A 21,125-nucleotide genomic window follows, 5' to 3' on the forward strand; every position below is an offset into this window, starting at 1 on the left:
CCTGCAAACAGTTGCACCATGTGGGATCTAGTTCCCTGAGCAGGTTATCAAACCTAGGCCCCCTGCATTGAGAGCATGGAGTCTTAGCCATTGGACAACCAGGGAAATGCCAGGAGTCTATACTTTTGACCAAGAGAGGTCAGTGTAGGTGATGCGGGGTACGGTGAACCGAATAAGCTATTCATCATAGGGGATAAATACAGGACAACAAGCTAGCCACTGTGGTTATAACAACAAAAAAAGAATGCAGGTTGTATTGAAAACTTGCTAATGGTTTCAGAAATCTGTACTAAACATTATTCCCTAATTTTGTGTTAAGTGTGTTTCTCTGTTCATACAAGGCTGTAAACCTTCTATGAGCTGTAAACCTAAATCTATGCCCCCTACAAAGTTGGTTTGCTTGCAAAAATATACCTTAAATAGTAAACTGTAAAATAGAAAATGCAAGTCCTTTAACAGGAAGGAGGTTCAAATGAAAATTTGCATAGGTGGCTCAGACGGTAAAGAATCCGCCTGCAATGAAGGAGACCTGGTTTGATCCCTGGGCTGGAAAGATCCTCTAGAGACGGGAATGGCAATCTACTCCCGTCCGTACTCTTGCCTGGGAAATCCCATGGACAGAGGAGCCAGGCGGGCTACAGTCCATGGCATCGCAAAGCGTCAGACACAACTGAGTGACTACACTTTCACATTAATGCTTAGCTTTCAGGGGAGGCAGAATGGAACCTAAACTCAACCCCTGCCCTGACCAGGTTAGAAGAGTTTTCCTTGTGTTGACACTTTAATAAAAATCAAAAGAAGAAATCAGAACCGTGTGGTGCTTACAGAGCAACAGAATTAGACGATTCTGCATTTGCAAAGGCTCTTGGAAGTCTCCAAGCCCAAAGTAGGAATCCTTTCTTGAAATACCTCAGAAGTTCTCTCAGGAGAGAAGAGCCTTCAAACACAGACTTTCCCTTCCTTATCACATCTCAGGGAGCAGTCTCCAGGAATGCTGATTTCCCCTGCAAATGTAACAAAGTTTCTCTGCCAGGTCATGAGATAAAATTGGATTCCAGGGCTTGAATTACCAAGTGGCACAGACCTGGTCCCACCCAAATGGAAGCCTGGTGAATATTTTTTTTAAAAAAGATTTGATTGCAGTGATCTTCCTCAAATGTTAACATTGGAATTCTCTCCTTGCAATCACGGTTTCTTAGCCTGGACTACGCATCATTGGGAACTTGGGATGCCAGGCTCTAGAAAGAAACACAACCTTGAATAATGTGAAGCTAAGAGGTCACACAAGGCAGTGCAGGCTTTTCACAGCCTCATTCAGTAACATCTCCTGGGAGGATGACTATGATGAATCCACGTTCTCAGTCTGCATTTGGCAGTGTTAGTAGGCAAAAAGCACAATTCTTAGATTTAAAAGAGACCACATAAACCAGGTGATGGGATGGGATACTTTTAAAATATCCCACCCAGGCCTTTGCTAGCCCTCAGCAGTGGCAGGCTGCAGGATTTAGGAGTCCGAGTCTTCCTTAAGTCAGTGGTGCAAGTTAGAGCTGCAATAGTAACCTCAACACACTTCTTGATGGAGAGAAATTACCATAAGGCAAGGGCTTCCCAGGTGGCACTAATGGTAAAGAACCCGTCTGCCAGTGAAGGAGATGTAAGAGATGTGGGTTCGATCTCTGGGTCAGGAAGATCCCCAGGAGGAGGGCATGGCAACCCACTCCAGTATTCTTGCCTGAAGAATCCTCAGGGACAGAGGAGCTTGGAAGGTTACAGTCCATAGGGTCGCAAAGAATTGGACACGACTGAAGTGACTTAGTACCCACCACAAGGCAAACCTCTCAAAGGACCATGAGCAGGCAGAGTGATGATTAGAGCAAACACTGAACAAAGTGCCAGAGATTTCACTTTGCACCATTTCCAGCGTGGGCCAAATACCATCCCAGTTTTCCTTCTTGGCTCTCTGGGTTGCTGGAATAATCAAGAAAAAATATTTGGAAGAGCTAATTGTGTTGTGTAAAAGTAAGAACTTTCCCCCTATTCTGTAGGAACATATCCATGTGCAAGGAAACATATGGAAGAACCAAATAAAGTGAGAGAGGAGGCAGAGCAGTGTAGGCAGAAAGAAGCATAGAACTTGGATTCAGCTGCTTCTGCATTCTACTCCCCATTCCCCACTTTCTTGGCCATTCTAGGACAGTGACTAAATCTCTACAAACCTAAAATTCTTTATCTGTTAAAGGAGGCATAAAGGTGATGTTAACAGTACCCTCTTTCACAAGGTTCAGGTGAAGGCTAAATAAGATTTTGTACATCCTGGGAGGACTAGGTATTTAGAAAATGTTACTTCCCTTGGTTGGACCTATACGTAATCTTCAACTTTCAACATATAATTATTCAAATATATTGGCAAAGTACAAATACAGAAAATCACCTCAGCCTTCTCTATGGCCATTTTAGTTATTTAAAATTACTCAGGACTTCCCTGGCAGTCCAGAGGTTACGATTCTGAACTTCCAAGGCAAGGGGCACAGGTTCAATCCCTGGTCGGGGAACTAAGATCCCATGTGCTGTGCACGTGGTCAATAATAATCATAATAACTTTTTAAAAATAATAAAATAAAATCAGTTGCCAAAAATTAAATTGTTTATATACTGGAAATATAAATTCTAGCAAAATGGTATATTTCTTTCAATGTTTTAAAAGCCCATTCCATAATTTTAGAGAGCTTTAGAAAATATAAATTGTACAAAGGCTTACTGGTAATCCTTTCTCTCTTTCTCACTTGGTTTATAAGCTACTCGATGATTTCACTTAAAGACTCATTATTAAATTATGTTCCATAGCTAATTTGAGGTTAAAATCCCTTGATTTAGTCTCTAGCATCAATGTTAGAATGTGTATACTTCTATAAAACAAAATTGGGTCTCAGGGAAAGTTGAGAAGAAAGATCATCATGTCTGTTGGTTCACTCAAATTGTTATGACTTCAGACCCAGTCCTGCCAGCCACAGTTACTCAGCAAATGCCATGTGTCGGAATCAAAATGCACTTATTTTCAAAAAACCAGACCCATGTGATCAGAAATGCCATAAAAGTATGCATAAGCCCATCTGTCCAGGGGCTGAAAGAAATTAGCCTTGGCCTAGTGAAAACCACTTGCTGCTGCTGCTGCTGCTGCTAAGTCGCTTCAGTCATGTCTGACTCTGTGCGACCCCATAGACGGCAGCCCACCAGGCTCCCCCATCCCTGGGATTCTCCAGGCAAGAACAATGGAGTGGGTTGCTATTTCCTTCTCCAATGCATGAAAGTGAAAAGTGAAAGTGAAGTCGCTCAGTTGTGTCCGATTCTTATGACCCCATGGACTGTAGCCTACCAGGCTCCTCCGTCCATGGGATTTTCCAGGCAAGAGTACTGGCGTGGGGTGCCATCGCCTGCTCTGAGTTAAAACCACTTAGCGGACCCCAAATCCTCTCCATTTGGCTTTTATCCGCACACTGGCCTCCTATCTCCACCACCCTACTTCTCTCCCTCTCTCAATCTTCATCCTCACCAAGTCTCACTTTTCTTCCTCATGGTTTTGGATTCTCTATTTCTGTGACAGTCGCTCACTGTCTATCAGTATATGCTTTCTGTACGTAGGCTCCTCTCTTACGTTGCAACAGTTACGTAACTTTCTGTCTATAATTGAGGCTTTCTCTCTTACTGTCCATTTGCTGCTTGGTCCTGTTCTTTGCATCTCTTTGACCCTGTCTAATCACCTCATTCTGTGTGTGTCTGTACTTATGTGTTAAGGGCAAGTGTGCTCAGTGTTTCTTGTTTGGTCTTTTCACTGCAACTTGTATCTTTCCTTCCACTCACGAGATGAAGGAAAAACTAGGAACACTGAAATGCATTTCCAATAGTTTGGTTTGGATATGGAATTTGGTTTCAGCTATTAAAAAAAAAAAAAAACTGAGATGTTTACAGCATGAATCTAAGGCAGAGGAGAAGATGAGGACAACAGAGGCTGTAATCAATAGCACCAACCATTGCAAAAGTCTAATGATTCCTGAAAAGACTTCACACGGCTGATTACAAATGTCCCTGCAAAGTCAGGGTCATAGTCAGAGCATGAGCCCTGCCAAAGTAACACTGCTCTAAGAGGAAAAATAATAGGACAGTGCACACGCCTGAACACACACACACACACACACACACACACATATATATATACAAAAGGCAAACTGCAATGAGAAATTCATTTATACTTTCGGATTCCCAGAAGCACATAAAAAAATAAAGCAAAGAAAACTCCACTATAAATAAACCTGCCACATTCTAAATAAAGCCTTTGACTGGCTGGGGAGTCTGGCTTTGTTTGGAAGAGTTACAGGATTTGGTCATTTTTAATAGCCATGTTTGCTCTTTCAGCAAATTACTTTTCCTCACGGATCTGCTAAAGGCATGAAGGGGTTATTCTCAGTGGTCAAAGTGCACCCGTACCAAAGGACATGACCAGAAGTGTCCAGAGGAAGGTCACTGTGCTAAGAGCTAGCAAGGAAGAGATGAAACAGAGAAGCACATGTTCATTTGGAAAAAGATTCTTGGAGCTGCAAAAGGCAAATGGAGAGAGGGGAGGTCACTGAAGAGAGCTAAGTAAACCATAGATCCCACCCCTAGATCCTCTGTAGTACTGTCCACCAGTTCAGTTTCCAAGTGCAGAGGGAATTGTTACTAAATTATTCAGCACAATTAGTTCAAGCAACTGGGAGGTACAATTCTTCTGTCTTCTTTTAGCTCCTATGTGTGCAAGATTTTCTTTTCCATTCCACTCAACTATTCCATGCTTCTTTCTACTGTTCTGGTGATTCTCAGTTCAAACACACACACAGAAAATTGCCCAGTTGTGGCAAAGCTTCCTGTGAACTAACTTAATGATACAGCTCTGGAGTACTTAAGAACTTTGCCCAACTCAGAAAACAGCTATAATCATTTCACCATAGTCACCTAACCAATGAGAATTCACTTCAGTTCCAATGTCCCAATTGTCTTACCTGCGAAATGGAAACAACAACATCTTTAAAGATATTTAATGCACAAAGTAAGATGTCTTAAAGGCTCAATAAAATTATTCTTCTCATTCTACTACTACTCCATCATTTTTCTCCTATTTTATCATCATGATCACCTTAAATGTGTATCTGTAAATGATAGAGCCAAAAAAACAGATACTGGGCTGGCCCCCTACATTTGGAGAAAACTCCACAAATTGCTTTGTACATGGTACCATCCCTGCCTAGGCCCAGACTGAGGCAGTTTCTCTGTCCATAAAGGAAATAAAACAGAGGTACCACATGCATTAGCCTCAAGGATATTTTTTTCCTTTTCTCAAGGGGTTTGTATTCACTCCTGTCTCTTACTTCCAATGCATAGAGAGATATTTGCAAAGAAAAAGGTGTAGCGGCTTTGCAATTGAATAGAAATCTCTAAATGTCTATTTATATCTTACTAAATGTTTTAAACAGGCTTCCCAGATGGCTCAGTGGTAAAGAACCCACCTGCCAATGCAAGAGGCATGGGTTTGATCCCTCGGTCAGGAAGATCCCCTGGAGAAAGAGATGGCAACCCACTCCAGTGGGGAATTTTTTTTTTTTTAAGTGAAGGCTAATTACTTTACAATATTGTGGTGGTTTTTGCCATATGTTCACATGAGAGAATACCACTGAAACATGTATATTATCATATGCGAAACATATCACCAGTCCAGGTTCGATGTATGAGTCAGGGTGCTCAGGGCTAGTGCCCTGGGATGACCCTGAGAGATGGGAAGGGGAGGGAGGTGGGAGGGAGGGTCAGGATGGGGAACACATGTACACCCATGGCTGATTCAGTGGGGAAATTCTTGCCTGGGAAATCCCATGGGCAGTGGCGCCTAGCAGGCTAGAGTCTGAGGAGTCACAAAACAGTCAGGCACTACTTAGCGACTAAACAACAAACAACAAACATTTTACATCTAGTCTTGAGATGGTACCTTGATTAACCCCAGAGAGCCTCACTTTTCTCATCTGCCAATTGTGGTGGCAGCCTAGCACATCGAGCCCCTCCTCTATGAGATTCAAATGTGACAATGTGTTTCTAAGACTACAGAAACAAGTTCTAAGATCACCATGCCCAGGTTTGATTCCTGGCTTTATCACTTGTACCCTATTTGTCTAACTTGGTAATCTCTAATGCAAATGACTCTTCTCTTCAGTGAATCTCTCCAGATCTGGACATGGGAATAATGGTAGCTTCATCAGGGGGTTGCCATGAGGACTGAATGAGAAAACTTCATAAAGTTAAGTCGCTCATTCGAGTCCGACTCTTTGCAACCCCGTGGACTGTAGCCTACCAGGCTCCTCCATCCATGGCATTCTCCAGGTAAGAATACTGGAGTGGGTTGCCATTTCCTTCTCCAAGGGATCTTCCCGACCCAGGGATCGAACCCAGGTCTCCCACATTGCAGGCAGACGCTTTAACCTCTGAGCCACCAGGGAAGCCCCATAAAGTGTCTACCACACAGTAAACATTTAATAGAATTAAGATGCCTCTGGCCAATGCCATCAAGTTCACAATCTCAACTATACATTTAAGGGGGAAAAAATCTATGCAACACAGCCAGATTATTTTAAGATTAGAGAGAATAGAGATAGGTATTCAGTATTTTATTCCCTGCTGTTCCCTCAATATTCCTCAGCCCTTCTGGTTCATTTGGATTCCACTATTGTGTCCCATGGAAGCCCAGTGACATTCATGACATCTGATACTCTTGCAGATGTCAGAGCACATCTACCATTGTGGTAAATAGACACAGGAGAAAAAAGAAGTCCACACATCTGAGCAGGAGAAATTTCCTGTTAACTAATCCAGCTTGGTGGAATCGGGGACTTCCACAGGCAGTAACCTCCTCTGCTGTCACCTATAGTACAATGGAGTCCCATCTGCAAACTGATGTTACAGCCTGCTGTGTTCAACACCTACCACACAAGATTGAGGCTTCTACCCACAACCTTGCCTGGAGCTCTTGCCAATACCACCTCCAAGACTTCTCTTTGAGTTGTACTCAAAACGTACTCTGTCTACAGACAGCAAAAACCATGACTTGCACTGTCCCTGGATTGATTGATTGATGATGGATTGATTTCTTCAAAACAAGTTTTCATTTTAATGCTTTCTTGGGTGTATGAGTTCCCCAGGGTTTATTCTGAAAATGCAGAATCTGATTCGGTAAGAATGAAATTCTACATTTCGAAGGAGCTCTCAGGTGAAGATGCTGCTGTTGATCAGCAGACCCTCACTTTGACTAAGCAGAATGGAGTATGCTTTAGTTCTGCTCCTAGTTATGATGTCTAAAAAGAGTTCTAAATGCTTTGAAATGTGAGTGAGGCAGCTGGTGCTGATGAGAAAGCATATCCCTACTTTAACAAACTAGTCAGATCTTTGAATATTGACAGCAGTGTCATATTAATATATTTCAAAATATTCAAGGACTTAGTTAGGAACAGCAATATACATAATCAAATTATGCCAAGGAGTGAGTGTGTATATGTGTGTGTGTGTTGTTGTTCAGTCACTCAGTTGTGTCCAACTCTGCAACCCATGGACTGCAGCATGCCGGGCTTCCCTGTCCACTATCTCCCCGAGTTTGCTCAGACTCATGTCCATTGAGTTGGTGATGTTATCCAACCATCTCATCTTCTGTTGTCCCCTTCTCCTCCTGCCTTTAATCTTTCCCAGCATCAGGGGCTTTCCTATGAGTAGGCCCTTCGCATCAGGTGGCCAGAGTGTTGGAGCTTCAGCTTCAGCATCAGTCCTGCCAATGAATATTCAGGGTTGATTTCTTTTAGGAGAGACTGGTTTGATCTCCTTCAGGTCCAGGGGACTCTCAAGAGTCTTCTCCAGCACCACAGTTTGAAAGCATCTATTCTCTGGCACTCAGCCTTCTATAAGGTCCGATTCTCACATCCAGACCTGACTACTGGAAAAACTATAGCTTTGACTGTACAGACCTTTGTTGGAAAAGTGATGTCTCTGCTTAATACACTGACTAGGTTTGTCATAGCTTTTCTTCCAAGGAGTAAGTGTCTTTTAATTTCATGGCTGCAGTCACCATCCACAGTGATTTTGGAGCCCCCAAATATAACGTCTCTCACTGTTTCCATTGTTTCCCCCTCTATTTGCCATGAAATGACAGGACCGATGCCATGATCTTAATTTTTTTAATGTTGAGTTTTAAGCCAGCTTTTTCACTCTCCTCTTTCACCTTCATCAAGAAGCTCTTTAGATCCTCTTCACTTTCTGCCATAAGGGTGGTGTCATTTACATATCTGAGGTTATTGATATTTTCCCCAAAAATCTTGATTACAGCTCGTGCTTCATCCAGCCAAGCATTTCGCATGAACATACACATGTAAGGGGTGACTTTAAGTTAACTATAATGGAAATAATATACGCAGATGAAAAATGCTGAAATGCTAAAGAAATTGCTATGTAGAAAACATGTCTGGCCAAGCCAAATGAGACCCTGTAAATCCTATAAAACTCTTATTTTTCTTAAATAACCTAGTATCATAAATAACATTTCTAGGCTATTCTCTTTTATTGAAAGGTTACAAGCAACATGAAGCCTGACTACATTACTTAAAGACTCCAAAGGTAGTTCCTACCTTTGAGGTCAAATGCAAAAGTTTCATAAGATAGTTTCCCATTCGAAGGCCAAATCAGAATCTTCATTTTTCATTAATATGTGGTCTATTCCAGGGAAATGAAACTTATTTAACATTCATTCAGCAGGACAGCAGGGCTGTGACTGTTCTTTCTCTCTTTATCGTTTCATAAAAATGATTAAATATTGCTGGCACTTTAATTTATTAATCGATGAGATTGAATTTCCAAGGGTTTAATAAGGTATGGTTTAGGGAAAAAAAAAAAAAGATTCTATTTACCAAATGAGTTTCACATTAAATCATAGTCCCCAAGAATTAACTATGAATAGATGGCATTGTTTTTTTAAAAAACTGAGCAATATAACACTGTCGTTTGTTTTTCTCTCATTTTACAATGTTTTAAAACGTAATAATAGCTTACAAAATGAAATATAGGAAAATTAAAAAAAGAAAAAAGATAATCCAACTACATGTACTGAAGAAAAAATGTTTTAGTATATTGGTATATTTCCCTTTATTGATTTGTGGTACAGTTATTAATGGGGCTTCCCTGGTGATTCAGACAGTAAAGAATCCCCCTGCAATGTAAAGAGACCCGAGTTCAATCCCTGGGTTGGGAAGATCTCCTAGAGAAGGGAATGGCAATCCATTCCAGTATTCTTGCCTGGAGAATTCCATGGGCAGAAGAGCCTGATGGACTATAATCCAGGGGGTCACAAAGAGTCAGACATGACTCAGCGACTAACATACTTATTAATATGAATTAATGTCAGGAATTTTGTTTTTAATAGGTTCAGTTCAGTTCAGTTTAGTCACTCAGTCGTGTCCGACTCTTTGCGACCCCATGAATTGCAGCACGCCAGGCTTCCCTGTCCATCACCAACTCCCGGAGTTCACCCAAACTCTTGTCCATCGAGTCAGTGAAGCCATCCTTCCATCTCATCCTCTGTCATCCCCTTTTCCTCCTGCCCCCAATCCCTCCCAGCATCAGAGTCTTTTCCAATGAGTCAACTCTTCGCATGAGGTGGCCAAAGTACTGGACTTTCAGCTTTAGCATCAGTCCTTCCAAAGAACACCCAGGACTGATCTCCTTTAGAATGGATTGGTTGGATCTCCTTGCAGTCCAAGGGACTCTCAAGAGTCTTCTCCAACACCACAGTTCAAAAGCATCAATTCTTTGTGCTCAGCCTTCTTCACAGTCCAACTTTCACATCCATACATGACCACTGGAAAAACCTTTGACTAGACGGACCTTTGTTGGCAAAGTAATGTCTCTGCTTTTGAATATGCTATCTAGGTTACATGATTATTATTTACTCATTAAATAGAATTATACATTTGTGATTTTTATAATCATGCTGTTTTTAATTAGGCAAGTTTTTATATCAGAAACAATGGGTGGTGATTATAGATACAATTAGGATTCTCCTTACAATAGGTTTTAAAATCAAAAGTATTGACTTTGTATGAAAACTATTAAATATGGTTGATCAGACTGAGAGGTACACAGAAATTGACTTTTTTGCTAATGTTTGATTATATTATTTTATGTACCCATACATATAATAATAGCTATGTATCAGATGTTATTAATTAACATTATAATTATTTTAATGTAATATTATAATTATTAATATCTTATTATTATATGTGTATTAGATATATATTAGATATCCTGCTCTATTAGATACAGGTACTCTATTCATATCACACATATATTTTTAATTATATTCTCTACACATTTTACATCTTGCTTCTGATATTTACTCAGTTGCAATTATGTTCCCATGTTCTACATTTTAACCATTTTGGGATGATTCATACTACTCTGCTGTGTAAATACACAAGGAAAGCCTTCCCAATTGTGCAGCCTCTGCCGCTGCTGCTGCTAAGTCGCTTCAGTCGTGTCCGACTCTGTGCGACCCCATAGACGGCAGCCCACCAGGCTCCCCCGTCCCTGGGATTCTCCAGGCAAGAACACTGGAGTAGGTTGCCATTTCCTTCTCCAGTGCATGAAAGTGAAAAGTGAAAGTGAAGTCGCTCAGTCGTGTCCGACTCTAGCAACCCCATGGACTGCAGCCTACCAGGCTCCTCCATCCATGGGATTTTCCAGGCAAGAGTACTGGAGTGGGGTGCCATTGCCTTCTATGTCTGCCCAATTCTTCTCTCTGAGCTTTGGCCTTACATTAGTGGTAGGTATCAGTTCTCTGCTTTCTTTTTTTTTTCCACATTGACTACCTCAATGCCATTTATTCATAAAATAGGGTTACTTAATCTGGCTTTTTCAGCCATAAACATAGACTTACTAGTATTTTGCTTCAAGTGGGAAAAGTATGTGTCTCAATGAGGAAACTCTTAAAAGAGGACCAATAAAATGTATAAGACTCTTCTTCTAAGAAGTCTGCATGAATTTATTTTTCAAGACATCTACAGAGACAAGCAGATTGTACACACTCTTACCTGGCCCCTTGGTAAGGAACACAGATACAATTTGCTGGGCCCAAGAGAGGCTGTGTGACTTTTCCCTCCAGCTACTTTTATAGCAGAAGTGGAAAAAAAAGAAAAGAAAATATAGTGAAAGTCTAGGGGCTACCAAGAGAAAGAATTAGGAGATGACTTGGGATTTTACTCATGTAGAAAGTCAGCTAAAAGACTGTGTGCACATGTGTGTATGCATGCATATGTGTGTGCATGTGTGTGTGTTGAGGGTTTCTGCTAATACACATGACTAATACTACTCCAGTTTTTTTATATCAGCACCAAAAGATTTCCAACAGCCCTGGGATGCCTGTCATTTGTAAGTCGGGACATTGGGCAAAAGGCAGACAACCCTTGTTGTTCAGCCAGATTGAGATGTGTGATGCTGACTTGCATTCCTGCCAAATTACTGGTGCACAAGGCTCTATCTGAGTAGGCGGGAGCTTCACAAAACTGACAGTGAATTGTTCTCGCAAGGCCGAAGATACAATTTGGCTGCGGCTGCGCAACCCAGTGCTCTTAACATGCAAACGGCCAGCAAAAATAATGGCATGTCAAGTGCAATTTTCTCACCAGCCGCTGACACCGTAAACTGTAATACAGTGTAATTATTTGGCATCCCATGACCTTCATACTAAGCACCACCCTAACGATTTCCAAGTTACGGTGAAGAGGGAAGGTTAGAAGGTCAATTTTAAAGAGAGAAAATGAGTCAGTGCCTTGGAGGGAGAGAATCATAAATAGACGTGGCATCACCAATGGGAGTTATATCCAAATAAGGAGTTGCTCAGAAATCCAGGTAGGAGGGGAAAAGAGAGGAAAGAGAGCTGAGGAGTTTATGTAAGAAAGAAGATTTAGGAGAGATCTCTGACCACCCGGAAAGCAAACCATATTTTTTTCCCCAAAAATAAAGCAGTCTGAGGAACAGTGGATCACAGAACCACAGAACAAGAGCTCAAGGAACTTGGGCCAAAAATCAATAGATGTTGCACACATTTTTTATACTGCTTTCTTTTCCTGTTCCATTGGGGATTTGTAACTTAAATATAATTCCATAATCCACTATACAAATTACAAGTGAGGACACTGAATCTGAGAAGTATTGCGTGGCTTTCTCTTCCAGCTCCTTTAGAGCAGATGCGGAAAAAGACAGAAGCCAGATCTCCAAGAGATTCTTGCTCATCTTTCTACCTAATTCCAAAGCTCTCAACACAAGCTCTCTGTCTTCCAGTTACCCAGACCCAGTCTCAGCTCCTTAAATGGCCTTGTGCATATATTATGTCTTCTGGGTCAATGTTGTCTTTTTCAGCTCTGCACCCTGGTTCACCTGGTTATGGGAACCTTTAGGGAAGCTTCCATCATCCCACCAAACAAAATAGCTTCCTCTGTATGGGCCTCCACACCAGAGTACTGACCTCAGTTTTAACCTGACATATGTTTTTGTGATTGTTTTCTAAACATCTGTCTCTCCCTAGTAGCCCATTCTGATAGAGGGCATGGATCTATGTTTGCTCAGGGTTAAGAATCCATAGACAAGAACACTTAGGAGATAGTAGCTGCTCAATAAATATTTGTGGAATGATCTGATCAATCACCCTCCTGACTCACAGGCAAGAGCTTTCAGGATGGCATCAAGCAGCCCAGCTTAAAGAATCCATGCACATTTCATCCCAAGGATAATATTTTTGTCTCAGTTACAAGACTTACGAAAAACTACCATGGGTTTTCCATCTTTCTTTTCTAAGACCAGAGCAAATAAGAATACAGGGTGAAGGGTGTACCACATTATTCTCTTCCAGAACTGGCAGAGAAAGTCAACACAGGAGGTTCTGGGCAGTATAGAAGTCAAAGTATTTATGTGTATACCAACAGGCTCTGAACTACCTTGCTCCACAGAGAGCTGGAGGCAGGAGTGGAGTCTGTTATTTGCTTTTCAGATATTCAGAAAGATTTTGGGTCTAGTTTGTGACATAAGTTTCTAGATGAATTGGAAGATAATGGAACTTCCAGGCTGCACTGCTTCATGCTATGGCTAAGGGGACAACCTCCAAAGAGAAGAATCTGCAGTCTTCATAAAAAGACTTGTTTTGACAAATTTGTTGTTGTTGTTTTTTAGTTGCTATTTCCAACCCTTTGCGACCCCATGAAGTGCACCCCGCCAGGCTCCTATGTCCATGGGATTTCCCAGCCAAGAACACTGGAGTGGGTTGCCATTTCCTACTCTAGGGGATTTTCCTAACCCAGGGATCGAACCCATGGGTGGCAGGTGGATTCTTTACCACCAAAGCCATCAAGGATTCTTATCACTATTACTATTTCAAAGAAAGACTTAAAATCAATGTCTAGAAACAATGTTTAAACTACCTAGCAAGTCCCTAAAATCCCAACAGGAGTGGATAACATGAAAGCAATGTATTGTCTCCTAATTGAAAAATACTATTGATATAAAAGCTGATTTATCTTATTTTATAAATTCCTCCATTTTAGGATGAATTATTCATTCACTTATTCATGCAAAATATTTACGAGCTCTCCCCATAGGCAGGCAGAGTTCCAGGTTCTGGGGATATTCAGTAAAGAATAAAGACAAAATCCTTTTCTTTGTAGAACTTACATTCTAGTAGGTGACAAATCAGAAGCAAGATAAAGTATGGTGATGTGAGATAGTGGTCTTCAGGAAGGAATAAAAATAAAGCATAGTCAAAGGGTTTGAAATATCAGAGATGGAACAGTTCTATTTTAGACAGAATGGGGCAGAGAAGGCTCTGTAAGAATACAAAATTCAACTTCTTTTTAATTCAATGGAACATATGCAGGCTTATGCTGCTTGTGATGGAGGGGACACTCAGTCATCCCATCCTATTCCCACGACGTTGCATAAACATTTCCACCAGGGAGGGGCTCCTTACTTCCTACTCCAGCCCACGCCGCTAAGCTAAATGACAGTTACCCTTCAAGACACATGGAAATATCAACCATCACCTTCATCCTAAGCAACCTGGGCTCATTGAAAGGGCCCCTCATTAGGCTCCCAGAGTCCTGTGCTCACCTAGTGATGTAGTTGTAGTTTCTTTGTCCATCATTCCAACTACACACACACACACACACACACACACGAACACACTTAAGAATACAATCATGCCTACAATATGTACAGACACTATGCCTGCCTTATTTTAGTCATTCTTATCTACTTGTATTTACCTTATCTGGCTAACCCTTGAGGAGCTTGGTTACTTTTCTAAGGTAAATATCCAGAAAGTGGCAAAGTACTCAAACCTCCGCAGAGTCCAGCTCTAAGACTTAGTTTTTTCTCTGCATCCAGCTGCCTACCAATAGAATAAAAACAGAAATGAAGGATGTGAGGGTGTATGTGAAACTCTGAAGAGCCAATCACTCAAACACTGACTCTGCCCTTGAGCTTGAACTCAGTCTGCCAAGCCCGAGGCTCCCACTATGGTGACTCGCAGGAGGGCCTTTTAAAGAGCAGGTATGCTCCTGAGTAACTACTGCTTCTCAGCCAGTTCCTGGGGAGAAGCTCAGCAATGAAGTGGTTCAGAGTCAGATGTGGAAGAGCGTTTAGAGAGACGTGGAAGAGCATTCACACAGATAAAACGGTATAAAGCGCCAGTGGGCACCCCGATACGGATCATCCCACACTCAGCCTGCCTCATCACCTGCAGCAGTCACCTGAAATGCATTTTTAGACTCTGCTACAACCTAAGTCCCTCAAAGGCTAAGCCATAATAACTCAGGAGCAATTTTCTTTAAGGGGAAGTATACATGACTGGAAATGTTTGCAGGAAAAGTTCTTCAGAAAAGAGGATTAACTCAGACGGAACAGTCATTTAGGAACTGGCTGTGTCCAGGATTAGAGAAAGAGGAGTACATCAACGATCAGAATCATCTTGGCCATTTCAAAATCCGAGGGTTCGGGACTTCCCTGGCAGTCCAGTGGTTGAGATTTTGTGCCTCCGATGCAGAGGGTACAGGTTTGATCCCTGATCAGGGGAACTAAGATCCCACATGCTGTGCAACACCGCCAGAAAAAAAAATCCTAGGGTTTACTAGCAACATTTCTGTCCTTGAAAGAAGCATGAATTTCTCCAGTACTGCTGCTGCTGCTGCTGCTAAGTCGCTTCAGTTGTATCTGACTCTGTGAGACCCCATAGATGGCAGCCCACCAGGCTCCTCTGTCCCTGGGATTCTCCAGGCAAGAACACTGGAGTGGGTTGCCATTTCCTTCTCCAATGCATGCATACGTGCTAAGTCATCTCAGTCATGTCCGACTGTGTGTGACCCTATGAACGGCAGCCCATCAGGTTCCTCTGTCCACGAGATTCTCCAGACAAGAATACTGGAATGGGTTGCCATTTCCTTCTCCAATGCATGCATACATGCTAAGTCATCTCAGTCATGTCCGACTCTGTGTGACCCTATGAACGGCAGCCCACCAGGTTCCTCTGTCCACGGGATTCTCCAGACAAGAATACTGGAGTGGGTTGCCATTTCCTTCTCCTCTCATGTACTATTATGTCACACAAGGATAGTAAATACTGCATTGTTTGCCTCTCTCTATCGCTACATTTAAACAATGGAGGTAAAATTAGTCATTAGATCCTGACTCCAAAACAAATCCCAATTTAATTACTTTTTATATTCAGGTAAAAATGGAAAGTTCTTCTGGGGATAGCAAGTTTGTTTGTTTATATTACACAAGACAGCAACAGTGTGATAGACCTCCATAGAGTTAACTAACAGAAAACAGGCAGAAAATACCCATCAATTATGTATGTGTGCATGTATTGCATATCCAGAATTTCATGCGGCATGAAAATGCCTTGTCAGAGGGCTGGATAAGAAGTCTGAATATCCAGAAAGTAAGAATTTAAGAACTCTGCATTCTATACTCAATAATTCTTAAGTGCAAATTATGGTTTAAAAACATGGTAACTAGTCACTAAAATGTAATTGGATCCAGTGGATAAAATTACGGCCTTGGGAATCCTCAACTTGATTCAGATTCAGATCATTTACTAGTGCTACGATCTTGGTTTGCTTTATTAATCCAAGTCTCAATTTCTGCACTCACCAAAATAAAAGAGAGAGAGAGAGAGAGAGAGAGAGATAATGTGGTCAAGAAGCCCCTGTGCAAAACCCACTGGGCCAGATGTTTTGCAAATGAGAACTTTTCCCATTTAGAAACGTTTTAAGGTAGATAAACTGTATAGTAAGTAAAACCTTCAGCAGAGTCTGGGGCAGTAGCCTCTAATCAAACACATTAACATTTCTGCAGGGAAATATATGAAGTCACAGTAATGGGATGCGTTACGTCTATAAATAGCCTCCAGTCAGTTCTGCTACCTAAGTGTGCATCAGGCATACAAAAAAAATCATTTTTGTATTTTGACAAAGAAAGGAGCGTAGATGTGTTTTATTCATATATTGTTTGTATATGTGTATGTATGCACACATAAACACATATATGTATACACGGCTGGGGGAGGGAGCTACTGTTAGAATCAATCAGGACTGTGCCCACAGAGTGCTTTAATAATAGTGCTCAATACAAAACAATATTGACCAGAATGCAAATTCCTTGAAGGCAGGGGTCGTTGGTTTGTTCATCAACAGGCCCCTATCCACCTAAAAATGTGTTTGCCTCAATAATAGGTGCTCTCCAAATGACTCCTGACACCACCTCCTCTAGATTTCCCTTGCCCAAGCAAAACTACATGAAGTGAAAAAGCATAATCCTTGGGGAGGCTCAATCTGCTTTGCAAGACAATGAGGTGCAAGCACAAATGGGATCAGAAGTTTCCAGTGAGACACCACGTCTTGAAGCTCAATATTTAATTCTTTTTTTCTATCACTGCATTTGGGAAACACATAGTATTGGCATGATTCACTTCTGAATCTGACTTATCAGGAAAATCAGTGCTTGGCAGGCTCATAATTGGAATTCTACCTACAATGATGGTATGTGCCCAAATTAACAGAAGTTTATGAATAATTCTGAGGAAAAAAACATGTATAGTCTTCAACAACCCACAGTGAGACTGTGTAAATCACGCAGTGCCTATCATCAGAACAAGGAACACTTGTCTAACTTGCCAACAGCAAAACAAATGTAAACCCAGTCTAACACATACGTGCACATACACATGTGCAAACACACACACATCACCAAACCAAAACTTTGATTCTATCCATTTGATTCCACCTGCCAATGAATAAATCAATATCCTATTGCAAAATCACTGAATGATCGTAAGTACAAAGCACTGCTAAGCACCCACTCCAAGAATCGACCTTTCTCCATCCTAGGTTAATAACTGAAACAACAAATGAATAACAACAAAAAAAGGAGAAAAGTCTACCTGCAATTGGAGATACACAGCCTCAGAATAAAAGGGGACAAAATAACATCTTAGGAATCCAGGTGGTAGAAATTCAAACTGAGCAAAAATGTATACATCTTCCAAGTCCTGTAAGCTACAGAAGAGGTTTGGCATGCAGACTTTTTATATGAAGTGAGAATGAGAATGCTTATTTGTGTATGCATTACACAAGTGTTATTATAGCTATGATATAATAGATGGGGAGGGTGGGAGAGGTGGGGAGGATGAGCTTTCCAGAGAAAAGCAATTTGTCTGCATTTAAATCTGTTACTGTGGGATTATTCATATTCCTAAAGAAACCAAGAGGTAAATGAACTAACCATCTGGCCAAAAGTACTTACAGCTAAGTGCAGCAACAACTGTGAGAAACCTAATGTTAAAGATCTAGAGACCAGTAAGATCCCAAAATTGGGATCTTAAAAACGAAGCTTACCCGGCCAACAAGGATCGGTTCAGGTCCAGAAAACTCTTCCAGGACAAACATTTGATTCCAAACCCAGCCTCTTTTGGAACGATTCAAAATCCGCTGTTCTTCACTCAGCCTGTTTAGTTCCAATGGGGATCCACTCATTAGAACCGGAGACTGATTCATCGGAGCCGAGTAAATACAAGAGGGAAGAGTAATCCATAATATTATTAATGGAGTCCAGAGATCCAAGAGCATTTCCGCTAGCCGTTCTGGCATGGTCCCACCAGTTAAGCAAATCACCACGAAAATGAGACAATTACTTTTTTTGCCTCCGGTCTGCAGCCATCCAATTCATCATGCGGTGCTGAGCATTTACTTACAGCCCTGCCACGTGTTTACAGCACAGGAAACAGACATCATCTACGCAGTTTTTCTAAGACCACGATCCATGGGCTGTCCTTCTCATTGAAATTTCCTGCAAAAACAAGGAGGGAGAAAAATAATGATCCACTGCCAACAGGTTTTAAAACAAAATCACTGCTTTTCAAAAGCATGTGAATGAACATTTCCCACAGCCTGGAATTAAGAAAGTGGATCCATATAGATTGAGAATAAGTAGGCTCACAGGTCTTTTTATACTATAAGCTTTCAGATATTCGTATTAATTTTTGTTGGCTTCCCAGGTGGCGCAGTGGTGAAGAATCTGCCTGCCAGTGCAGGAGACACAAGAGACATGGGTTAGGTATCTGGGGTGGGGTGGGGGTGACGGCGGTCAGGAAATCCCCTGGGGGGAGGAAATGGCAACCCACTCCAGTATCCTTACCTGGTAACTACCCTGGACAGAGGAGCCTGGTGGGCTACAGTCCATGGGGTAGCAAAGAGACACAACTGAGCACGCACGCATATAAGACTGGACAGGACTTAGCAACTGAGCACAGCAGCGCAACACAACGTTAATTTCTGTTATCTGCTATTTATCAAAAACTGCTTCAAGTCCTTGAAATTTGCTTCTTCCTCCTTGTTTTTTTTTTCCTTCTTTCTCCCTTCCTTTTTCTTTCATGCCTCCCTCCCTTTTCTCTCTCCATCACTTTCACGCTTTTTTCGCAGTCTTTGGTTGTAACGCAAGCGTGGGTGTTGCCAGTGTACCCCTCCTGCATTCTTGTAGAAATTGCAAGTCTTTCTTCCTTCCTTCATGTCTTCCTGCTTTTCTTCCTTCTCTTCTCTGTCTCCTTCCCCACCCTCCAGTTTAAAGAGAAGTTCTAGTTCTCTTTGGGCTGCGCTATGTGAAGAAACTAGCTTCAATGGTTAATTAAAAAAAAAAAAAAATCTACAAATGAGAACAGGAAGGGAAATAGCCCCAGTTGTTACGGTCTTAGCTGCCACAGCCCATCAGAAGGGATTGTCCAGCTCAGCCTGCAGAATACAATTCTCTGCCAGGATGCTAATAATGAGTGAATAAAATTAGAATGCTCCCAGAGAGAAATTCTATAACGTCCAGCATGTATGTTATAATCAGGACAGTGTCAAGGCTCCCATTCCAAATGTACAGTTGAACAGGAGATTTAAATTATGAAAAGCTCCTTTGGGAATGAAATATGGTAAAAATACAATTTTCAATTGAGGAGATTTCAGAAAGGGATGCGCAAAAAAAATCCCCATTATTTGAGGTGTCAAATACATTTTTTTGCTTACCTTCGGTGTGGCAAAACGTGTTTCTTCCCTCTCAAAAAAATTATTTTTAAAGAAATAATGTTTCCCACACATCCCAGAGAGAAGTCTAGCTGAATTAGATTAAATGGGAAAATAATTCCTCGGAACGCCATGGGGAATAGTTTGGCTCAGGGAATTCATAATGGGGTAGAGAAACTTTCCCCTGTGTGTCCCTGGTTCCATTCTGGCTCAGAATGGGAAAGCAAGAAAGTCCTTAACATTGGCTTAGCTAGTGAGTGGTCTTAGCAAAGCCAGATGTAAGGGGCAGATTCAGATCCTGCTGCAAAGACAGGCAGGATCCTATCTAACAAGGTGGTGAATAGAATCGACCTGCTTGTCACTTTTCGCCTGGGCTCAGCTCCATCACTGGGACTCTCTTTATACCTCAAAAGAGGCTCCACCCTGATAAGGGCACAGGAGAATCCCTGCAAACAGCAGTTGCAATGGAAACTGAAGGCAAGAAAAACTTTCAACAGGAAATAATTCAGAGCAAAGAGAGTCCAGAACAAGGCCCCCAGCTTTCCCTAAAACTGCAGTACCAGCAGGGAGATCAGCCTTCCTGTATAGCAGATTTCCATGAAGACCTTGTCTCATCCCATCTGAGAACAGGCCTTTCGAATTTAAAACAAAAGTTGAAAGATCTTGATTAAAAAAAATCCCTTCAATATCAACAGTTTTCTAAATGGTCAATCCACTTAAACAGTGTTTAAACTTAAAATACTTAGCATGTACAGCACACCCATTACGTGCCATGCAATCTCCTAAACATGGGGCGGGAACAGTGATGCAGGATTAGTGTGTTACTCCCCAGACTGTCTGTTTTACAGGCAGAAAATCCTGGGCTTGAATCCCAGCTCACCCGACTTGCTGTCTCTGTAATAATGGGAAGAACTAAGTTCTCTGAGCTTCTGTTTTCTCTTCTGCAAAATGGCAGTAAGAATAATTCCTAATTTCCAAGCAGTAGGGTGATTCAGCGGAGAAGGCAATGGCACCCCACTCCAGTACTCTTGCCTGGAAAATCCCATGGATGGAGGAGCCTGGTAGGCTGCAGTCTACGAGGTCGCTAAGAGTCAGATACGACTGAGCGACTTCACTTTCATTTTTCACTTTCATGCATTGGAGAAGGAAATAGCAACCCACTCCAGTGTTCTTGCCTGGAGAATCCCAGGGACAGGGGAGCCTGGTGGGCTGCTGTCTATGGGGTTTTACAGAGTCAGACACGACTGAAGTGACTTAGCAGGGTGATTCAGAAACAAGACTCAGATGAAGCACCCAGAACCTGGGAAGCACTTACTAAGCTGTGATGCTTGTTCTCCTGAGCCAGACTGAGGAAGTGGTCCTGATACCATCTCTGCCCTTGAAAAGCTTCAGTTAAAAAAAAGTCAAAGGAGCAAAGAGTTAATAAGCTGTGTGACCTCTGCAGGAAAGGTAAAGGTATGAGAG

At 41.7% G+C, this 21,125-nt stretch overlaps 1 protein-coding gene across 2 annotated transcripts in view; it reads right to left on the reverse strand.

Moving 5' to 3' along the window:
* Positions 1-21,125, reverse strand: part of CDH8 (cadherin 8) — a 401,377-nt gene that overhangs the window by 367,756 nt on the left and 12,496 nt on the right. The window contains exons 1-3 of one of the 2 annotated variants that reach the window (XM_055552031.1): positions 19,665-20,208; positions 18,293-18,447; positions 17,997-18,105 (exon numbers count right to left, since the gene is read on the reverse strand). In XM_055552031.1, coding sequence (XP_055408006.1) covers positions 17,997-18,105; positions 18,293-18,330 — 147 coding nt within the window. In that variant the 5' untranslated portion in view covers positions 18,331-18,447; positions 19,665-20,208. Of the gene's footprint in view, positions 1-17,996; positions 18,106-18,292; positions 18,448-19,664; positions 20,209-21,125 lie in introns of those variants that run through there. The other variant, XM_055552030.1, reaches the window with a different exon arrangement.

This window comes from Bubalus kerabau, chromosome 17 (assembly GCF_029407905.1).
Source record: "Bubalus kerabau isolate K-KA32 ecotype Philippines breed swamp buffalo chromosome 17, PCC_UOA_SB_1v2, whole genome shotgun sequence".
Lineage (NCBI taxonomy): Eukaryota > Metazoa > Chordata > Mammalia > Artiodactyla > Bovidae > Bubalus > Bubalus kerabau.